The sequence below is a fragment of the Sorex fumeus genome, unplaced genomic scaffold (genome assembly GCF_029834395.1).
Source record: "Sorex fumeus unplaced genomic scaffold, SorFum_2.1 ptg000094l, whole genome shotgun sequence".
Classification (NCBI taxonomy): domain Eukaryota; kingdom Metazoa; phylum Chordata; class Mammalia; order Eulipotyphla; family Soricidae; genus Sorex; species Sorex fumeus.
This window is the reverse complement of record NW_026606151.1, coordinates 21,722,123-21,742,203: the sequence shown is the minus strand read 5'-3', so window position 1 is coordinate 21,742,203 and position 20,081 is coordinate 21,722,123. Positions and strand designations below refer to the sequence as shown.

The 20,081-nt window shown below is 48.9% G+C and overlaps 1 protein-coding gene and 3 non-coding genes across 4 annotated transcripts; 3 read left to right on the top strand and 1 right to left on the bottom strand.

Annotated features, from left to right (window-relative positions):
* Positions 1-2,524: 2,524 nt before the first annotated feature.
* On the top strand, positions 2,525-2,598 carry TRNAT-CGU (transfer RNA threonine (anticodon CGU)). The gene has a single exon. It is a non-coding gene; the product is annotated as a tRNA-Thr (tRNA).
* Positions 2,599-5,238: 2,640 nt separating this feature from the next.
* TRNAM-CAU (transfer RNA methionine (anticodon CAU)) lies at positions 5,239-5,311 on the bottom strand. The gene has a single exon. It is a non-coding gene; the product is annotated as a tRNA-Met (tRNA).
* A 1,363-nt stretch (positions 5,312-6,674) lies between these two features.
* On the top strand, positions 6,675-6,756 carry TRNAL-AAG (transfer RNA leucine (anticodon AAG)). Its single transcript has one exon. It is a non-coding gene; the product is annotated as a tRNA-Leu (tRNA).
* Positions 6,757-12,452: 5,696 nt separating this feature from the next.
* Positions 12,453-19,808, top strand: LOC130040166 (zinc finger and SCAN domain-containing protein 23-like). Its single transcript, XM_056132174.1, has 4 exons — positions 12,453-12,872; positions 13,026-13,158; positions 17,478-18,135; positions 19,742-19,808. The coding sequence occupies exons 1-3, from the start codon at positions 12,453-12,455 to the stop codon at positions 18,089-18,091; spliced, it is 1,167 nt and encodes a 388-aa protein (XP_055988149.1). The 3' UTR covers positions 18,092-18,135; positions 19,742-19,808.
* The last annotated feature ends 273 nt before the right edge of the window (positions 19,809-20,081 follow it).

The window sequence follows — 20,081 nt, the reverse complement described above, 5'->3', positions numbered from 1 at the left end:
AAGAGATAAACTTTTGGGGGCTGGAGTGATAGCACAGCGGGTAGGGCATTTGCCTTGCACACAGCCGAACTGGGTTCAATTTCCAGCATCCCATATGTCCCACATGGTCCCCCGAGCACTGCCAGGAGTAATTTCTGAGTGTATGAGCCAGGAGTAACCCCTGTGCATCTCCGGGTGTGACCCAAAAAGAAAAAAATAAAAGAGAGAGAGAGAAACTTTTCTGTTTCTTCTCTCCTCACCAACCCCTAGAACAGTTCTTACTCTCCACAGAAAGTCCCATATAGGCCCCAGGGTTTGGGGTAGGGGTGGAGAGTCACCCTGATTCCTGCTCTCATGGGGAGGGTCTTGGGACTGTTTGTCTCTTACAATAACTAAAGCTTTCCTGTCACTGTCATGGTGCTCATCCTCCTCCCCATCACGGGCACTGCTACTACTGCAGAAATTTTCCTTCTGGGTAGATATGCCAGAGTAAAGGAGCCTGAGACGGGTCTTCCCAGAGATGTCCGACCCGCCGACCAGGCATCTAGCACCGCCAAGGTGATGCTGAGCACACTGTGTTTTTGTTCTGTTTTGAGGAGGGTGGGTTGGGCCACAACTGTGCTCAGGGTTTACAGTGAGCACAAAATGTTCTTTTTCTGCCCTCCCCCCATTTTTTGGCCACACCCCAGCTGTTCTCAGACCTCGCTCCTGGCAGTGCCCAGGAGACCCTAGGTAGAGCTGGGAATCTAACGCACCCACTGCATTTCCCTTCCAGTGTAAGATTTTTTTTTGTTGTTGTTCTTTTGGACCACACTCGGCTGTGCTCATTGCTCAGGGGTCATTTCTGGTGAGTTTGGGAACCATACAGGCTGCAGGGACCAAACCCAGGTAGGCTGGGTGCAAGGCAAGTGCCCGACTTGCTGTTCTATCGCTGTGGGCCAGACGAGGCTTTTTAAGAGTTTCCAAAGCTCTAAAGTCTCAGAAGCAGGATTCAGACCTTCGCCTCACTCCCAGCTTTGCTAAGCAGCCGGTTCCTGGAGGGGGAACCTCTAAAGCATCACCCCTGTGGCAGTTACTATATTGTGTGGTTTTTTTTTTTTTGCCACATCCAGGAGGCTACTCCAAGATCAGTGCTTGCTTCCAGCAGTGCTCAAGAGATCTCATGCAGCATCAGGGATCAAACTCAGGGTTCCAATATGCAAAACCCGCACCCCAGTTCTTTGTGCTATCTCTCCCATGCCAGTGACCGTGTAGACGCTCTATCTGCTCATGGTCTGCATAGACAGTGGTGGTCGCTGGACCCCAAGGACCTCTGGTCACCGGATTCCACCAAGCTGAGACTGGATGGCCAAAGGCCCAGATTGGGTATTAAATGTCTTGCTCTAGAGACTCCGCATTCCCCTTAGACCGTTTGGCTTCTGTTTCCTGTAAACAGAGGCTGAGATTAGGGTCCAGTTACTGAGAGAGTTGGGGGCCGGGACACAGGAGTGAATTTTGCAGGGGGGTTGGCAGCAGAACAAATAACCTTATGAGGATTTGGGGGGAGGGGAAGGCTTTCGCTAACTGGGGTCCAGCAAACGTGGACTCTGGGGGTCCCCACAGAGGGACCCCGCGCTCGCTCCCAGGGGAGACGGTTTCGTGGGACCCAAGGAAACTGGAGCTGCCAAAGCTGCGCCCCGTCCAAGCAAACCCGGGCGAGGCGACTGTGCGCCCCTGTCACCTTCTGCAAACTGTTCGTTATTGGAGGACTCCCCGAGAGGTGCTCGCCTGTCCTCAGCCGCTCCCGCCGCGAGACTCAGTCTCTAATTCTTCAGTGCTCTCGGCGCGGTCACACCCACTTTTAGCTCAGTCTGTTCACGGCCCCAGTCCCAAAGTCAGGCGGGGATCTGTGGACATTATTGGGGATGCTGGGGGGGAGGGGAAACTTCAGGTCCCCCGGGACCCCGAAAGAATTGTCGTGCGGGTTCCAGGAGGGCTGGGCGCCCTCAGTCTCTGCGTGCAGTTCCCGGTCGCCCCGTCCAACACCCCTGCAGTCCTGGGGTCCCCGTGCACGCACACTCATCCCTCATCCCACTCATCCCACTCTCCCCGCCCTCCTCCTGCTCTAAGCCTCGGCCCGGTGACCGCCCAGGTGGGGGTGACCCCGGGAGAAGCGGGGGAGGGGGTAGTGGTGGTGGGGGTCCCTGCCGGGTGCAAGCACCGAGCGGGGAACTGCGCCCCCGGAGCAGGCGAGGACCCAGCACGAGGGGAACCCCGGGCCCCAGGGTGCGTTTCCCACATCCTCATTAGATTTCGGGGGTCCCCGACCCCACTCGCATCCCGCACTACTCCGCAGAGGCTCCTCGGGGCTCGGGTCCCGCCTCTCCCGCACCCCGGAAGGAATCGAGGCACGTGGCGGGGCTGCGTTGGTTTCCCCTCGGCTGTCGATCACCCTAGATCCTGCAAATTCGGGGTTGGGGGTGCAAATGGGAGGGGTGGGCAGGAGGGGGGGGGGGCCTCGCCCAGGGAAACGAGGTAGATTCCGCGGCAGCCGCCGCTTCCGGACGGCTCTATGGCTTAGTTGGTTAAAGCGCCTGTCTCGTAAACAGGAGATCCTGGGTTCGACTCCCAGTAGGGCCTTCTCTTTTCCCCAGGTAAGGGCTGCGGCAAGAGCATTTTAGGTCTCCAGAATTACACCGAGCTTAAACAGCCGCAGAACCTGCAAGCCACTAACCTGACAAAGCGCTCCTTACTTTTGCAAAAAGAGAAGAATTTTAAAGAAATGGTTGAGCATTTTAATCGAAGCCCCGAGCTTTACGATACTGCTTCTCCCACTTTGCATGCATGGGTCTCTCCGACATCACACCCATCACCAGGGACCGCTCTCTCCCGGGCGCTCCTTCTCCACCCAAAGACACTTCTGTAGACAACATCTCCAGTTCCGAGGACCTGTAGTAGTTGCTATTTTATCCCACATGTGGGAGATCTTTTCTTTTGTGTTGTGGAAGTGCTGATAATACAGTTATCAAATAGATAAATACAGTTCATCTCCTGAAATTCCACAAAATTGTAAATCAATAAAATTATTTTTTTCAAAATCTAACCTTTTTGAAAAAAAACCTATCCTTTTTGAGGTATATGATTTTAAAAAATTAATATTACGAATAATTCTATGCCAGTGCATTTTACATTTTAAATGAAAATAGGTAGAGACTACAAATGTAAAATTTATTGAGTGAAAAGAATCAAGAGAAAATCTGAATAGGCCTCAAAAGGAAAAACGTGTTTTTATCCTACACAAATGAATATGGACTTTCTATATGGCTTGAGCTTTTGTATTAATAAAAGATCGTGATAGAATCTCTATGGCTGTGATAATAACTGACAAATCTGATCAGATATAGAACATTTAACGTAAATGAAACATAAATTCATTATTAAAATATATAAAATCCCTTATAATTTAGCAGTAAAGATACCTTTTTTAATCTAGTAGCCAGAAACATCATGAGTGAGTGCCACACTCAGTGCCACGTGCTGGAAGTTTCTCCTGTCCTTTGAAGAAGCTCCTTTAATTCTTGTTGCAAAACTGGTGTCAAGGTTCTGCATTCCCTAAGCTGTAGGAAGCTCTGTATTATCCCTTCAGATCACTGCATCAATGTCGTCCCGTTGTTCATCGATTTACTCGAGTGGGCACCAGTAATGTCTGCATTTGTCTCAGCCCTGAAATCTTAGCAGCCTCTCCTTACTCGTCTTTCCCAATGCTGCCGTATTGGAGGCTCTTTCAGGGTCAGGGGAATGAGACTCTTTATTGCTACTGTTTTTGGCATATCGAATACGTCACGGATAGTTTGCCAGGCTCTGCCGTGATATATATGTACGTATACATGTAAACTGTAATATATGTATACAATATACATATACATATATATAAACACAATGGATATTATATTGCTATAAGAAATGATGGCGAATGAGACCAGTTGTAGTTACTGGTCTTGGCATATCGAATACACAGCGGGTAGCTTGCCAGGCTCTTCCGTGCGGGCGGAATACTCTCGGTAGCTTGCCAGTCTTTCCGAGAGGGATAGAGGCTTTGGGGGTGACCTCTAATCACCCTTGTAGGTGTTACCGTATTTGAACCCTGTCAAATATGGTGCGACAATTCCGGAAGATGGGTATTTAGTGTCTTAGGATGTGTTGCGCGACCACGAAAGCGTCCTGGAGTGTGGCGACGGCTGGGTAGTGGAAGTAGTGTCAGATGGACTGGTCACGTAATGAGATTTAAAGACGACCGCTGGACTAGAGCTGTTACCGACTGGATTCCATGGGATGTCAAACGACCGCGTGGCCGCCCACCTACCAGATGGTCAGACTTCTTCGTCAAGATCATGAACGATCTGTTTGAGGCCCTTCATGTTCCCGGAGCGAAGAGATGCCATTGGGCTACACTAGCATGCGACAGGGACAAAAGGAGACGTTACTGGCGCCCGCTCGAGCAAATTGACGACTAACGGGAAGTTAAGCGATCAAGTGATTAAGTGAAGAAATGATGGAATTGGGGCCAAGCAATAGTACAATGGGTAGGGCACTTGCTTGTGACACAGCAGCTGGTCTTCAGATATGAACAGTAATGTAGCTGAAAAGAAGATTCTGGGTGAGCAGTTCATTTCCTTGAATTTTTTACTATATGGACTTTCCTTTGTATATAAGCTACCTTTTTTTTTTCTTACCTTGCTGCTTTCAAAGATTCTTCCCAGATGTGTTACAGAGTCTTCCCAGATGTGTTAAGTGACAGGATCATTAATTGGGAAGATTATATTGGAAATTCTGGTGCGATCAAAGCTCCCTAGGGTGCTCATCTATGGGTAATAGGAGGGTCAGTGTTGAAGGAGATGAACAGAAGCAGAGGCTGGAGTGTTTGTGATCTGAGGCAAGGGGAGGGTAGACCCAGAAGCTGGAAAAAGGAAGGAATGAATTCTCTCCATGGCCTTCAGAAGGCTACGCTGCCACCTTGTGGTTTTAACTCTGAAAACTGCTTTTCAGCTTTCTGACCTCCAGGACTTCGGAATAATGAAATTTGGTCAGGTTTAAGAGACTCAATTTTTTGGGCAGCAAAAGATGATCTCACACACAGAGACATGTAGAAAATTTGCAGTCAAAGGCAAATGGCTACAAGTGAGGTTTGCGAATAGTATTGAGACCAGGAATTGAGAAGGTTAATTAATTTCCTGTGTGGAAACGCTTTTCTCTTTAATGAAAGTTTTGCACAAAACTCTCTGCCCTCTCTGAGGCTCGAACTCAGGACCTTCAGATTATGAGACTGACGCGCTGCCTACTGCGCTAAGAAGGCACGTAGGCTCCAAGCTCCCCGCAGAAGACTCAGTTCCAGTCTTTCCAAGCTTGCGTTAAACTTTCACTTTTTCTACAGTAAGTTATAAAATCAAAAGGTCGGCTCTGCTCTGTGTTTACCGGAACCCCGTGTAAGTCACAGTAGCCGATACCGATTATTTCAGAATTTTATTCTTAACGTGAGACAGCAGATTGTCCCACAACGCCACGAAGCACTTCTTGCTGCCGTTCACTCTAGTTCACGTGGCCCCACGTCGCAGCCCACGTCTAAAGGGCCGCTGTGGCTTGCAGAGCTCTAGCCTGCAACACAAAGGAACACAGTGAGTTTGTGAGTGCCAAGACCCTTGTCAGGGCCACAGGTAAGATGGGAGGGGACAGAGAAGGTAAGATGACAGGAAATGCACATCTGGGACTTCAAGGGAAGGCCGGCTTAGCTGGGACACTGGTGGAGGGATGGGTGTTGGAACTCCGGTGACTGAAACCTTATCATGAACAGCTTTATAAGGGTCTAACTCACAGTGAGTCAATTTAAAAAAATTTAAAAGAATAAGAAAAAAAAAAGACAGCCCGGCTTAGTGGAAAACGTCCTAAATCTGAAATTGTACTGGAGTCTAAAAACCTTTCGTGGGCATGCATTAAGTTAGGGGAAAAAAAATAATCATTTATCTTTCTCGCAATACGTTGTTTAATTTTATCAGCTGCATTATCGGCCCAACGGGACAATAGTTCATACCGCATCATTTAAGAGACTGAATACTTGACGCGAAAATTTGTTCAGCGACTGCAAATAACAACTCACAGGCTTTTTGTTTGTTTTTCTAAGCAGTCCTTCTCTGAGCAAGTTTTATTATTGTCCGCATTTTGCACAGAAGGAAAGAGCGACCCAGTAAACTCGAGTCACTTGCCTGGATCGCCCCAAAGGGAATCTGAGCTTGTGCCTAAGGGCCCAGCGCCAGCGGGACGAGACATTGCAGCGTCCAGAGACTCGGGGTCCCGTAGCTAATGCAAACTGACCTCCGCCCTGAACCTCGTAAACGAAGGCCGGGGAGACTTGCAGCCAAGGGCCGCTCTGTTTGCACGGGGCTTGGCTTCCACGCTAGCCCAGACGCACCAAGCCCAGAGCTGGGATGCAGTTTCTCTGAGCTGGAAAGGAGCCCAGGGGACAGATTGGACGCTCTGGATCTCGGTGAATCCACGTGGGTCGGCTTTCCAGCTCCGGACGGGGGGAGTGGCGAGGAGGAACCTAGGTGTGGGTTTCCTGAATCCGAAAGGATAAACAAAAGCAAAGCAAAACGTTCGGAAGAAGAGAACAAACACGTGGCAAAAGTGTTCCATTAGGGAGAGGTACAACGCACACCAGATGTGGTAGCGTGGCCGAGCGGTCTAAGGCGCTGGATTAAGGCTCCAGTCTCTTCGGGGGCGTGGGTTCGAATCCCACCGCTGCCAAATTTCTTTGCTACAGATTAGAACACTCTGGGTTTTCATCCAGGTTGTTTCGGGTTCCTTCCTGCCTTCCAAATGTGACTCAGAAGAAAGTTCATTCCCTCCCACTAGTTACAGGCTTTAGGGGGCAAGAAATTCTGACACTGTTATTTCTTTCTCCAGGAGAGAAAGCTTTTGCATATTTGTACTATGAAATAAGGAGAATTTACACACGTTCAAAAAGATGGAAATCTAAGAGTAGCATACTGAGAAAGTCTTCCCTCTTCCCACCCACAACACCCTCTTCTGGCTCCCCACACAACTGTATTAGGGTTTGTATTGATCTTCAAGGTATGCTTTTTGCAGAGGCAAGCCCACAGAAACCTACTGTTTGGTTTTACACTTGCCAAACCTATTCTACTGACTGGACCTGACTTTATGATTTCATGTATGGTGCAGTGACTTCCTCATCAATACAGGCAGTGAGTTGCCTGTCTCCTTAGCATTCCATCTTATGGATATATATATATATATATATATATATATATATATATATATATATATGGCTGGAGTGATAGCACAGCGGTAAGGTGTTTGCCTTGTATGCAGCCAACATGGCCGACTCAAGTTTGACTCCTCTGCCCCTCTCGGAGAGCCTGGCAAGCTACCAAGAGTATCTTGCCCACAAGGTAGAGCCTGGCAAGCTACCCGTGACGTATTCGATATGCCAAACACAGTAACAACAAGTCTCATGATTGAGACGTTACTGGACCCGCTCGAGCAAATCGATGAACAATGGGAGGACTGTGACTGTGATACATATATATATGGATACCCATATATATATATATATTACCAATCATAATTTGACTTAGTTGGCTTAGTTGGCTAAAGTGCCTGACTTATAAACAGGATCCCAGGAGATTCTGGGTTTGAGTCTCTGGGATTCTAGGAGAACCTGAGACTTTGGGTTTCTCATACTTGTTGGAAAGTCCATTTCTGCTACATAGTGTGGTTCAGTCACTTATGAGCAATTGTGGCTGCAAGAGAGACTAATGGTACTTTATATTGTCAAGAATGAAAATAGTGGGTAATAAAGATGTTCAGACTCAGTGTTTGAAGATAGACAAGTTTATTGGAAAAGGGCTGGAGCAATAGTATAGCAGGTAGGGCATCTGCCTTGCATGTGGCTGACCCAGGTTCGATCCTCAGTACTGCATAGGATTCCTTGAACTTACCAGGAGTGATCCCTGGTAAGTGATTCCAGAACCAGGAACCACTGGGTGTGGCCCCAAAATAAAAACAACAACAAATAGTATATTGGAAAGTCAAAAAGGAAAGAATCTCGGGGCTGGAGTGATAACACAGTGGGTAGGGCGTTTGCCTTGCATGCTGCCGACCCGGGTTCGATTCCCAGCATCCCATATGGTCCCCCAAGCATGGCCAGGACTAATTCCTGAGTGCATGAACCAGGAGTAACTCCTGTGCATCGCTGGGTGTGACCCAAAAAGGGAAAACAAAAGGAAAGAATCTCCCCAGCTGGGGTCTGGCTTCCTGATATTTTGGCTACTTGACTTCAGGTATTGCCCATTGTCTCTTAGCTTTGATAGGCCTAAGGCTTGGGGTAGAATCTATAACCTTTCTAATGAAAGTTAACAATTCCATTCATTAGAAAGAGCCTAGAGTTCACTGGAATGTTAAAAATATAGGATGGGGGTAGTCAAAAATGGGACAGCTCCAAACAGCTGGCAAGGAGAAATCTGAGGCTTCCTCTTTTACCTGCCCAAACAATGCTACACCATGTGGTAGCTGGGGAGTTTTGAGGGATCATATGGTGCCGGGGATGTAACCCCAGATTCTGCCATGCAAAACATGTTCCAGCCCTTTGAACCATCTCTGCAGTCCTATGTGTTCTACGTGTTAAAAAAAATGATTTTGCACAGGCTGGAGAGATAATAGAGGTGGTAAGGGACCTGACTTGCATGTGGTGAACTCCAGTCTGAAACTCCCCCAGGGGTCAGAAGCAAAAGAACATGATGTGAACAGTGTGGGAAAAGCTTCATGCATCACATCAGTCTCAGTGGGCACAGGAGAATGCACAAAGGAACAGCCCTTTGAACATAGAGTGTGGGAGAGCTTTCAGTGAAAACACAATTCTTTTGAAACACCTCATCACTCACACTCATGAAAAACCTTATCAGTGTAATCAGTGTAACAAAATGTCACAGGTCAGTTCCTCTTGAGCATAAAAAAACCACCTTGGGGAGGATCTTTGGAGAGTAGCAATGTGGAAAACTCTTCAGGAGCAGTGCAGACTCAGCACCAGAGAGGCCGCACTGTAATTAATACTACCAGTGCAATGATGGTGGGAAGGCTTCAGGGACAGTTCAAACATCACTGTAACAGCTGTGGAGTCACACAGGAGGAAAATCGCCCTAGGAGTGTAACGAATGTGTAGAAGCCTTCAGTGGAAGTTCTGGCCTTACTGGACATCACAGAATCGACATTGGAGAGAAACTTGAACTTAATCTATTGTTTGAGTTTCAACTGGAAATTTCTGTAGGAAGCAAAGGTGGATTCCAGGCGTAACGGGGAGAAAGTATGACACGAGTGTACCTTGGCTGAGAAAGTGAGAAATAATATATTCCAGAATATATACATATATTATTGTGGAAGGAATATGTTTGTTGCTTCATCTGTTAACTGTGGGTAATTGTACCTAACCCACAGGACTGTGATTTTGATTAAATGAGTTAATCTATCTGTATCTGTATCACATTCCGTTAGCCACGGAATTGTTTCCCATGATAATGTTGTTTCATTATTGTTTTTATATATATTTTTAAATTTTTATGCTGTTCTCATATTGCTCCCCGTGAGAATACGGCACCAAGAACAGGTCACCAGAATTCAACCTGGCGACCACCGAGATGGGGAAACCTCCGGGCGGGCTAGAGGGAACGTGCCTGGTCCTTGGAGGGCGACGGCGGGCGTGACGCGCTTCCGGTCTTTGTGGTTCCTGGTCTCCGGGCTGCGGTTGTCAAGGACTCCGAGGCGCTCCGGTGCGGTCGGGGCGGGGTGTCCTCTGCTCCCACGGGTGCCCGGTGAGCTTCGGAGTCGGTCTCGGCCCCCGGTCTGGGTGTGTGTGTGTGTGGGGAAAGGGGGGCGGCCGCGGGACCTTATCGGGCCGAGCCTAGCTGCACCCTCGAGGGGCGAGGCGGCTGCCCCCGACCCCGGGGGGCGACCTGGCCACCGGCCTCCTCCTCCCGGTCGGGGCCTTCTGCACTGCCCCCCGCGATGTGGGATCCGGTGGGTGTTGCCCCGCCTGCAGCCTCGTTTCAGCCTGTGAACCAGGACCCTGATTTGGAAATACTGAAAGATTACCCGGTGCCAGCAGGCGCTTCCCAAATAACTATTCTCTTAACTCCCCGAAGGGACCCCTTGTGTCCTTTCCCCTTATTTATTTATTTAAATTTTTATTAGTGAAACACCATGAGGTACAGTTGTAGACTTACAAATTTTCGTGCTTGGGTTTCAGTTATACAATGATCGAGTACCCATCCCTCCACCAGTGCCCATTCTCCACCACCAATGAGCCCAGTATCCCTCCCTTCCCCTCTCTTAAAGTTTATTATCTATCCTTATTTAGATTTTTGTTCCATGTCCGGCGGTGCCCGGGCTTCCTCCCGCCTCTGTGCTCAGGGATCACTCCTGGCGGGCTCGGGGCATCATATGTGGTGCCCTGAATCGAGCCCTTGTGGACCGCAAAACAATCACCCTCCCCGCCATATGAGCTCTTCGGCCCCAGATGCGTTTTTAGGGTAGGGAGAAGGATGCTGAGACGAGTTCTACACCTCGCGTTCACAGTGGGATGTTCTGAATAGGGGGTTCATAATTGTGGGTGTCCAAGAGGACCGCGGGATGCGACCTTGCTTGGAAAGTCTCTCAGAGATACTGGGTTCAAGAAAGGAATAATATGTGCTGCTGAAGAGGAAATGGCTATTCAGGCCATCTAAGGCAAAACCCGGGGAAGGAAGGCAAAAATGAAAGGAGCCTTGGATAGACAGAGAAGAGAGGGAAATTGATTGTAGTGAAACGGAAGCAAGGCCTGAAAAGTCACAGACCGGAAATACTCACTGAGCAGAGTCCAAACTTGAAGTCTTTCTGTGAATAGAAAAACTTTGTTTCATTATGGGTCGCACCCCGGCAATGCTCAGGGGTTACTCCTGGCTTTGTGCTCAGGAACGACTCCTGGTGGTGCTCTGGGGACATCCATATGGGATGTCAGGGATGGAACCCAGGTCAGCCGCCTGCAAGGCAGATACCCTGCCCACTGTACTATCTTTCCCCAACAGAAAAACTTTGACTTGAAACCAAGGTGATGGCCACAAAGGAAAAAGTCTTACAAGGTCGTATAAAGCAAGATCACAAATAACTGTTTAATCTTTTGAACCCCTCTGAGGTCAGTTGAGTCACATGACAGCACAGATTCTTAATTTTTTTGTTTGTTTGTTTCTGCTCTACACTCATGAATTAGCCCTGGCGGTGCTCAGGGGACCATATGGGATGCTGGGAACCGAACCCGGGTTGGCCGCATGCAAGGCAAACGCCCTACCTGCTGTGCTATTGCTCCAGCCCCCACAGATTCTTAATTTTTCTTTTTGATTTTTCTACCCCAAAGTTTCTTAAACTGGAATAAACCTCGCTGACCGCCTCTGTTAGCCTCGCCCTGGATTATTGCCTTAGCTCCTCTCCAGGCTCCCACTTTCCCAATGATCTACTGACATAACAGTCTGCTGTGATTAGTTATTTAACATGTGAATAAAATTTGATCATCCATCTGCCGCCTTTTCACATCTCTTAAGGGATCAGGCAGAGCCTTTACCGTGGCTTTCCATGAGCTGAACCCAACCTGACTTCATGTCCTAGCACTTGACTTTTCTGCGCCAGCTGCAGAACTCCTCCAGCTGTCCCTTGAGTCTAGGCCTGCACTTGCCTCCAGGGATGAATTCAGCATTGGCTTCGCAAGGAACAGCTTTTGTCCACACAGTCAAATGGCTTGTTCCTCGGCTGGCCAGGTACAGGTTCTGTCTCTCTGCTTATGTAGCAGTGAAGGACAGGTGTGAGTCTCTGCCGGCGAGAACAGTCAGATTCGTCCAGGCTCCCTGAACATTAACAGCTGGATGCGAGATTCAGAGTTGAAGTTGCAAAGACATGGAAGCTTGTTGACGTTAAAGATGGGACCACTCTCACCCCCAGGAGGAGCATGAGAGCGAGAGAGTGGCGTATAATGGTGTGGTGGTTGTTTAGGGCTTTTATAGCTTTGACCGCAGCTTTATGACTACCTGTTGATCGCAGTTGCCAGGCTAGGTTAGGGTCGCCAACACCCCAGATAGGACTTGGAGAGAAGTGCCTGCCATTTCATTGTCTGCGTTTTATTGGAATCTTTTAACCCTCCCACCCTACCCCCACCCCTCTGTAAATTATTATTATTATTACTTTGCTTTTTGTGTCACAGGGGTCAGGGCGATGCACAGGGGTTACCTATGCTGGGAATCGAACCGGGTCGGCCACGTGCAAGGCAAACGCCCTACCCGCTGTGCTATTGCTCCAGCCCCTGTAAATTAACTTTTTTAAACTTCGGAATTCCCGGAAGCAAGGATCAGGAGGAGTCACCCAGAATAGATTCTTTTTTTTTTCCCCCCAGAGTGACCTCGGAGATGGCCACTGCCTTGGGGGCCCTGCATCCCCGGGAGGCGCCGGAGGACCCCGTGGCCGGGAGAACCGCGAAGGAGGCCGGCGGGAAGAGGGAGCGGCGAGAACCGGGCGCCGGCGGGGCCGAGGCCGAGGCCGCCGGGGCCGGGGAGCTCTTCGGCCAGCGGTTCCGGCAGTTCAGCTACCGGGAGGTCCCGGGGCCCCGCCAGGCGCTGGGGCGGCTCCGCGAGCTCTGCCGGCGCTGGCTGCGGCCCGACGTGCACAGCAAGGAGCAGATGCTGGAGCTGCTGGTGCTGGAGCAGTTCCTCAGCATCCTGCCCGCCCAGCTGCAGGCCCGGGTGCGCGCGCGGCGCCCGGGGAGCGGCGAGGAGGCCGTGGCCGCGCTGGAGGCCCTGGAGCGGGAGCTGGAGGAGCCCGGCCAGCAGGTGGGCGCCCCTCCCCTGCCCGCGGCTCCCCGGGACCTGTTCCTCGCGCATTCTCCCCCCCACCCCCTTCCTTCCTCGTTATCCGAAGAAGAGCCGACTGCATGCTCTTCGCCACGAGGTGAACCCCAATTGTCCATATTCCCCCCTCCCCAGGCCCCAGCCCGTGCTCGTGAGCAAGAAGCGTCTGAGCAGGAGAGGGGGACAGCGGCCCAGGAGCTGGACAGCGCCCTGCGGGAGCAGCAGCAGCAGCGCCACCTGGCGGCAGCGCGCCCAGTGCAGCGGAGGGGTGAGAGCCGGCGCTTCCTGGTGGGTGGGTGGTGGGGGGGGGGGGGGGGGTGGTCATCGATCCCCTCATTTGATCAGATTGTTCGGATCAGGACAGCTGGCAGGGCCCCTGCCTTCGAAGAGTTGACGGTTCAGTGGGAGAGACAGACAGCCAGCCAGCAGTTGCTGTACACGGCCTCTCCCGGAGCTCCGGGGCACGGGTGGGCTCACAGCTACTCACTGCCCTAATGCACCCGGAGTGTATCTCAGGGAGTAGGAAGACCCCAAGAAAGGGAGAGGAATCAGGGCTGTGGTGGGGGACTCGGAACACAGCAGCACTTCTCAGTTACAGTCACCGTCTTATGCAGGTGCTGCTTGTGCTATTACAGAACTCACCAGAGTGTGAGGCAGAGACAGGAAGTAATTGGATGCTGCTGGAAAATGGGGCCCGATGAATTTTTCTTGTGCAGGTCGCCACACACCTGCGTGTCGGGGATCACGGCACTAAAGCCAGCTGAACAGGTACCTTCAGCTCTGCACGCAGAGAATAGAACAGACACAGCGGTCTGTCCAGGTAGCAGGTTCGCCTCACAGCCCTCAGCAGACGATTTTTCCAGTCACACGCATCATTTATTACAAGCAGTACAGAAGTAACACAATATATTTTAGCTGCCAGAGCTGAAGACTTATTTATGTAAGAGAATAGGCATTATATTATATTGCATTGAATGGTTTGGATTTCTTTATTTACATGGGTTAAAATCATATAGCAGGGGCTGGAGCAATAGCACAGCGGGTAGGGCATTTGCCTTGCACGCCCGGGTTCGATTCCCAGCGTCCCATATGGTCCCCTGAGCACCGCCAGGAGTAATTCCTGAGTGCAGAGCCAGGAGTAACCCCTGAGCATCGCCGGGTGTGACCCAAAAAGAAAAAAAAATCATATAGCAGTCAATCATCACAAATTGACTTTTATTATTTTCTGATAATTCCATTTGCCATTCCTTTAAGTTTTGTTGAAGCAAGCAATATGAGTATGTTACATAACTGCAAAGGATGCAGGGTGGGGGTGACGGGGGGGGGGGGGAAACCAGGGAACATTAGTGGAGGGAAGGTCACTCTGGTGGTAAGATTGGTGTTGGAATATTTTATGCCTTCAATAACCGTATTATGAACAACTTAGTAAATAGTTGTAAACCATGGTGTCTTAATAAAAAACCGATTTTTTTTTCACGTGTTGGAAAATTTGCCCTGCCCTTTATTTAAAAAAATTTTTTTTTATTAGTGAAACACCATGAGGTACAATTATAGACTTATAAATTTTTGTGCTTGGGTTTCAGTTATACAATGATCAAGTACCCATCCCTCCACCAGTGCCCATCCTCCCCCACTACCGGTCCCAGCATCCCTCCCACCCCCCCAACCCCCCCTTCCACCCTGCCGCTGTAGCAGGGCATTCCTCCCTGTTCTCTCTCTCTTCTTTTGGGTACTGTGCTCTGCAAGAGAGGCATTGAGTGGCAATCATGTTTGGTCCACAGACCACTTTCAGCATGTCTCTCCCACCCTGGGAGGGTCTTCACAGCACCCTTTATTTGGTGCTCTCTTCTCTATCTGAGCTTCCTTTTCACCTAGCACATGTGGCTGGCCTTCAAGTCATGGAGCAAAATTCCTGGTACTAATCTCAGCCATTCCTGTTGCTTCTATGTTCCCCAGATGAATGCAATCTTTCTGTGTCTATCCCGCTCTTTCTGACTCATTTTGCTTAACATGATCCTTTCCATGTAGTACCACTTGTATGTAAATTTCATAACTTCATCTTTTCTAACGGCTACATAGTACTCCATTGTGTAAATGTACCAAAGTTTCTTTAACCAGTCATCTGTTCTCGGGCACTCAGGTTTTTTCCAGATTCTGGCTATTGTAAAGAGTGCTGCAATGAACAAACAATTGCAGATGTCACTTTGACTATACTTTTTTGCCTCTCTGGGATATATTCCCAGGAGTGCTATAGCTGGGTCAAATGGGAGATCAAATTCTAATTTTTTGAGAATCGTCCATACTGTTTTCCAAAAGGGTTGGACCAGTCTGCATTCCCACCAGCAGTGAAGGAAGGTCCCTTTCTCGCCACATCCGCGCCAGCATCTGTTGCTTTTGTGGATGTGGGCCAGTCTCTGTGGTGTGAAATGAAATCTCATTGTTGTTTTGATCTGCATCTCTCTGATGATTAGTGATGTAGAGCATATTCTCATGTGCCTTTTACCCATTCGGTTTTCTTCTTTGCGAAAGTTTCTGTTCATTTCCTCGCCCCATTTTTTGATGGGGTTGGGTGATTTCTTCTTGTGGAGTTTAACCAGTACCTTGTATATCCTTGATATCAACCCCTTGTTGGATGTGTATTTGATGAATATTCTTTCCCATTCTGTAGGCTGTCTTTGTATTTTGGTCAATGTTTCTTTTGAGGTGCAGAAGCTTCTTAGTTTAAGATAGTCCCATTTGTCTATCTCTGTTTTCACTTACTCGGCCAGTGGCATGACATCTTTGAAGATACCATTAACTTCAATATCATGGAGAATTTTGCCAACTTTGTCTTCAATAAACGTTATGGATTCCGGTCTGATATTGAGGTCATAAATCCATTTCGATCTTACTTTTGTGCATGGCGTTAGGTAGAGATCTGAGCCCACTTTTTTGCATGTAGCCATCCAGTTTTGCCAGCACAATTTATTAAAGAGGCTTTCCCTGCTCCATTTCACTTTTCTTGCCCCCTTATTGAAGATTAGATGATTATATGTTTGGGAGGAGATGTCCGTATATTCAACTCTGTTCCATTGGTCTGCAGCTCTGCCTTTGTTCCAGTACCATGCTGTTTTGATTATTACTGCTTTGTAGTAGAACTTGAAGTTAGGTAGGTTGATTCCTCCCATTTTCTTTTCCCCAAGAATTGCTTTAGCTATTCGTGGGGGCTTATTGTTCCATATAAATTTCAGGAGTGTTTGCTCCATTTCTTTGAAGAATGTCATGGGTATCCTTATAGGGATTGCATTGAATTTGTACAGTGCCTTGGGAAGTATTGCCATTTTGACAATGTTGATTCTCCCCATCCATGAACAGGGGATATTTTTGCATTTCCTCGTGTCCTCTTTTATTTCCTGAAGTAGCGTTTTGTAGTTTTCTTTGTACAGATCCTTTACTTCCTTTGTTAAGGCGATTCCTAGGTACTTGATTTTCTGGGGCACAATTGTGAATGGAATTGTTTTCTTCATGTCACTTTCTTCTCTTTCACTATTTGCATATAGGAAAGCCATGGATTTTTGGGTATTGATTTTATAGCCTGCCACTTTACTATACAAGCCTATTGTTTCTAGGAGTTTCTTGGTAGAGGTTTTAGGGTTCTCTAAGTATAGTATCATATCATCTGCGAATAGTGAGAGCTTGATTTCTTCCTTTCCTACCTGGATGCCCTTAATATCTTTTTCTTGCCTAATCGCTATTGCAAGTACTTTCAGTACTATATTGAACAGCAGTGGAGAGAGTGGGCATCCTTGTCTCGTCCCTGACCTTAGGGGGAAGGCTCTCAGTTTTTCCCCATTGAGGATGATGTTTGCTGTAGGTTCGTGGTAGATGGCTTTAACTATATTGAGGAAAGTCCCCTCTATCCCCATTTTGGCAAGGGAAAAACCAATTTTTTAATTAAAAACAACAACAGGGACTGAGCGATAGATAGTACAGTGGGTAGGTCTTTCTCCTTGAATGCGGCTGACCCAGGTTTGATCCCTGGCATCCCATATGGTCCCCTAAGCACTGCCACGAGTAATTCCTGAGTGCAGAGCCAGGAGGAATCCGTGAGTGTTGCTGGGTTTGTCCCCAAAAGCAAAAACCCCAAAATAACAAGAACCAGTTAGTACAGAAAACAAATGCTAAACTGACAGCATAGCTGTGGGCAGGTGATAGAGAAGCAACAGCCTGGAGACGATGGGGATGCTCGGTTCTTCTTGGCAGGACTCCCCCTGCAGGGCCTTGGTTGTAGCCCCTGTAAGTGTGTCCACTACCTCGCAGGATGACCTTTCCCGCTTCAGTCTGAACTCTCCTTAGTCGGATGCAAATACGCTGAAGCCTAACCCTTCCCTCTCCCTCGAAGGGCGTTTCCTGCCTGGCTGCACAATGAGAGGTGAATATTAAGTGCAACAGTGAATGTGAGGTGCAATAACGGAAGGCATATCTGTAATTCTTTAGAGAAGGAAGGAAAAAGAAAACAGGTTCATTGTCCCACCCGTTCTTCACCCCTTCCCCCGCCTTTTAAAATTTTTGGTGGCAGAACATTCATATCCTCTGTTATTTTTTCAGATGATGAGACACAGACATGGGATGTGGAGTTAGCCCGGGAAAAGAAACTTTCTAAAGAAACTCCATCTCCTGTGGAAGCACCTAGACAACTGAATGGCCACATTATTCAGCTGCCCAAAGGTGGAGACATCTGCAGCCACGAGGGACGATCGGAAAGACAACGGGTCAGCTCCACGGCGGAGAGGCCCTATGTCTGTGGGGAATGTGGGAAAAGCTTCACTCAGAATTCCATCCTTACCGAGCACCAGAGAACTCACACGGGCGAGAAGCCCTACGGGTGCGAGGAGTGCGGGCGGGCCTTTAGCCAGCGGTCAGGCCTGTTCCAGCACCAGAGACTCCACACGGGGGAGAAGCGCTACCAGTGCCGGGTGTGTGGCAAGGCCTTCAGCCAGAACGCCGGCCTGTTCCACCACCTCAGGGTCCACACCGGAGAGAAGCCGTACCAGTGCGGTCAGTGCCGCAAGAGTTTTAGCCGGAGATCGGTCCTCATGAAGCACCAGCGAATTCACACAGGAGAGAGACCCTACGCATGTGAAGAATGTGGCAAGAACTTCATCTACCACTGCAACCTCATCCAGCACCGGAAGGTCCATGCTGTGAGTGGGTCCTGCTAGCTCCCAGTATGCAGGGAGGCGACCTCTCCTGACCTCAGCTCTAGGTAAGGCGGCAGGAGCAACTCCTTCCTACTTGATCTCTTCGAGAACAATATTGCTGAAAAAAAAAATCCAGGCTTTCATAGAAATTTTCAAACATATACAATTGCAGAGAGAAAAATGTGTTCTTCCTTTGCTTGTTTTTTTTTTTTTGTTACAAACTTTTATACTTCTCAGGTTTTAGCCTCTTGATTGTATGTAAATTACAGACATCATTTTCTTTGAGTATTTAGCACACTTATAACTAAGCCCAGAAGACAAAATAAAGTAAAACTTATGGTAATAGTAGTTTGGATTTAAGAACAAGACATGTTGCAGAAAATACAAATAATAGAAACGGGGCCAGATGCAGGAGATTCAGGTGTCCTGTGCACTGCCAGGAGTGACACTTTAGCACTGAGCCAGGAGGAGTCCCTGAGCACCCTGGATGTGACTCAACAACAAACAAAAAATATTAAGGGGATGTGGCTGGAGAGAGAGTAGGTAGGGCACACAGCTGAAATGGGTTTGGTTCCTGGTATCACATTTGGTCCCCGAACACTGCCAGGAGCAATCCCAGAGTGCAGAACCAAGATTAACCCCTGAGAATCCACATGTGTGGCCCAAAAAAACCAAAGAGAACAAGATTTTTTTATTATCCTGGAGAACGTTTGTTTTCTCCTGAACACGTATCGCGCATTCCCTTTATTTTCCCAAATAAACTTGTCTTCACACAAAAAGGGGTGGGAGTAGGGAAGAAGAGGACAACCATGATGACTAAGAAGAATAAGAACACTGAAGTGTAGTAGCCCTGTTTGACAGAGTACAGAAATGGAGGCTTTGGGAGGTAACTGTATGAGCTCAAGTACTTAATGGAGTTGCCTCCCTCCTCTCATTTCTAGTGTGATACTCTTTGAAGCCACAGGAAAGCTTGCTTATACTTACCAGATAGAAGTTGCAAGTGTAGGACCGGAGGGATAGTACAATGGGTAGGGCGTTTGCTTTGCGTTTGGCTGACCCAGGTTCAGTCCCTGACATCCCATATGGTTCCCCAAGCACTGCCAGGAGTAATTCCTGAGTGCAGATCCAGGAGTAACCCTTGAGCATTGCTGGGTGTGACCCACTTAATCACTTAATCACTTAACTTCCCTTTAGTCGTCGATTTGCTCGAGTGGGCGCCAGTAACGTCTCCATTTGTCCCTGTCGCGTGCTAGTGTAGCCCAATGGCATCTCTTCGCTCCTCGGTGAAGCCTTCAGGGTCAGGTGAATGAGACCAGTTGTAGTTACTGGTTTTGGCATATCGAATACACAGCGGATAGCTTGCCAGGCTCTTCCGTGCGGGCGGAATACTCTCAGTAGCTTGCCAGTCTTTCCGAGAGGTATAGAGGCTTTTGGGGTGACCTCTAATCACCCTTGTAGGTGTTACCATATTTGAACCCTATCAAATATGGTATGACAATTCCAGAAGATGGGTATTTAGTGTCTTATGATGTGTCGCGCGGCCGCTTGCGGCCGCGCGGGTCCGGAAAGCGTCCTGGAGTGTGGCGACGGCTGGGTAGTGGAAGTAGTGTCGAGAGTGGAAGTCTGCCAGTGGGGTATTTATCCAGGACGCTTTCCGGACCCACGCGGCAGCTCCGGCCGAGACCCACGCACAACTGAAGACCCACAGAACAAGGGATCGAATTGTGCACAGGAGACCCACCCTACCCAGATAAATACCCCACTGGCAGACTTCCACTCTCGACACTACTTCCACTACCCAGCCGTCGCCACACTCCAGGACGCTTTCCGGACCCGCGCGGCCGCTCCGGCCGAGACCCACGCACAACTGAAGACCCACAGAACAAGGTAAGCGGAACTCTCTGAGACCTTGGACTCCAGGCTCGGTGGACCCAGGGACAGAGCTTCTCTGCTTGCTCCCACCACCACAGGTGACAAAGGGATTCTAATCAGGAGCCCCACCCTACCCTGC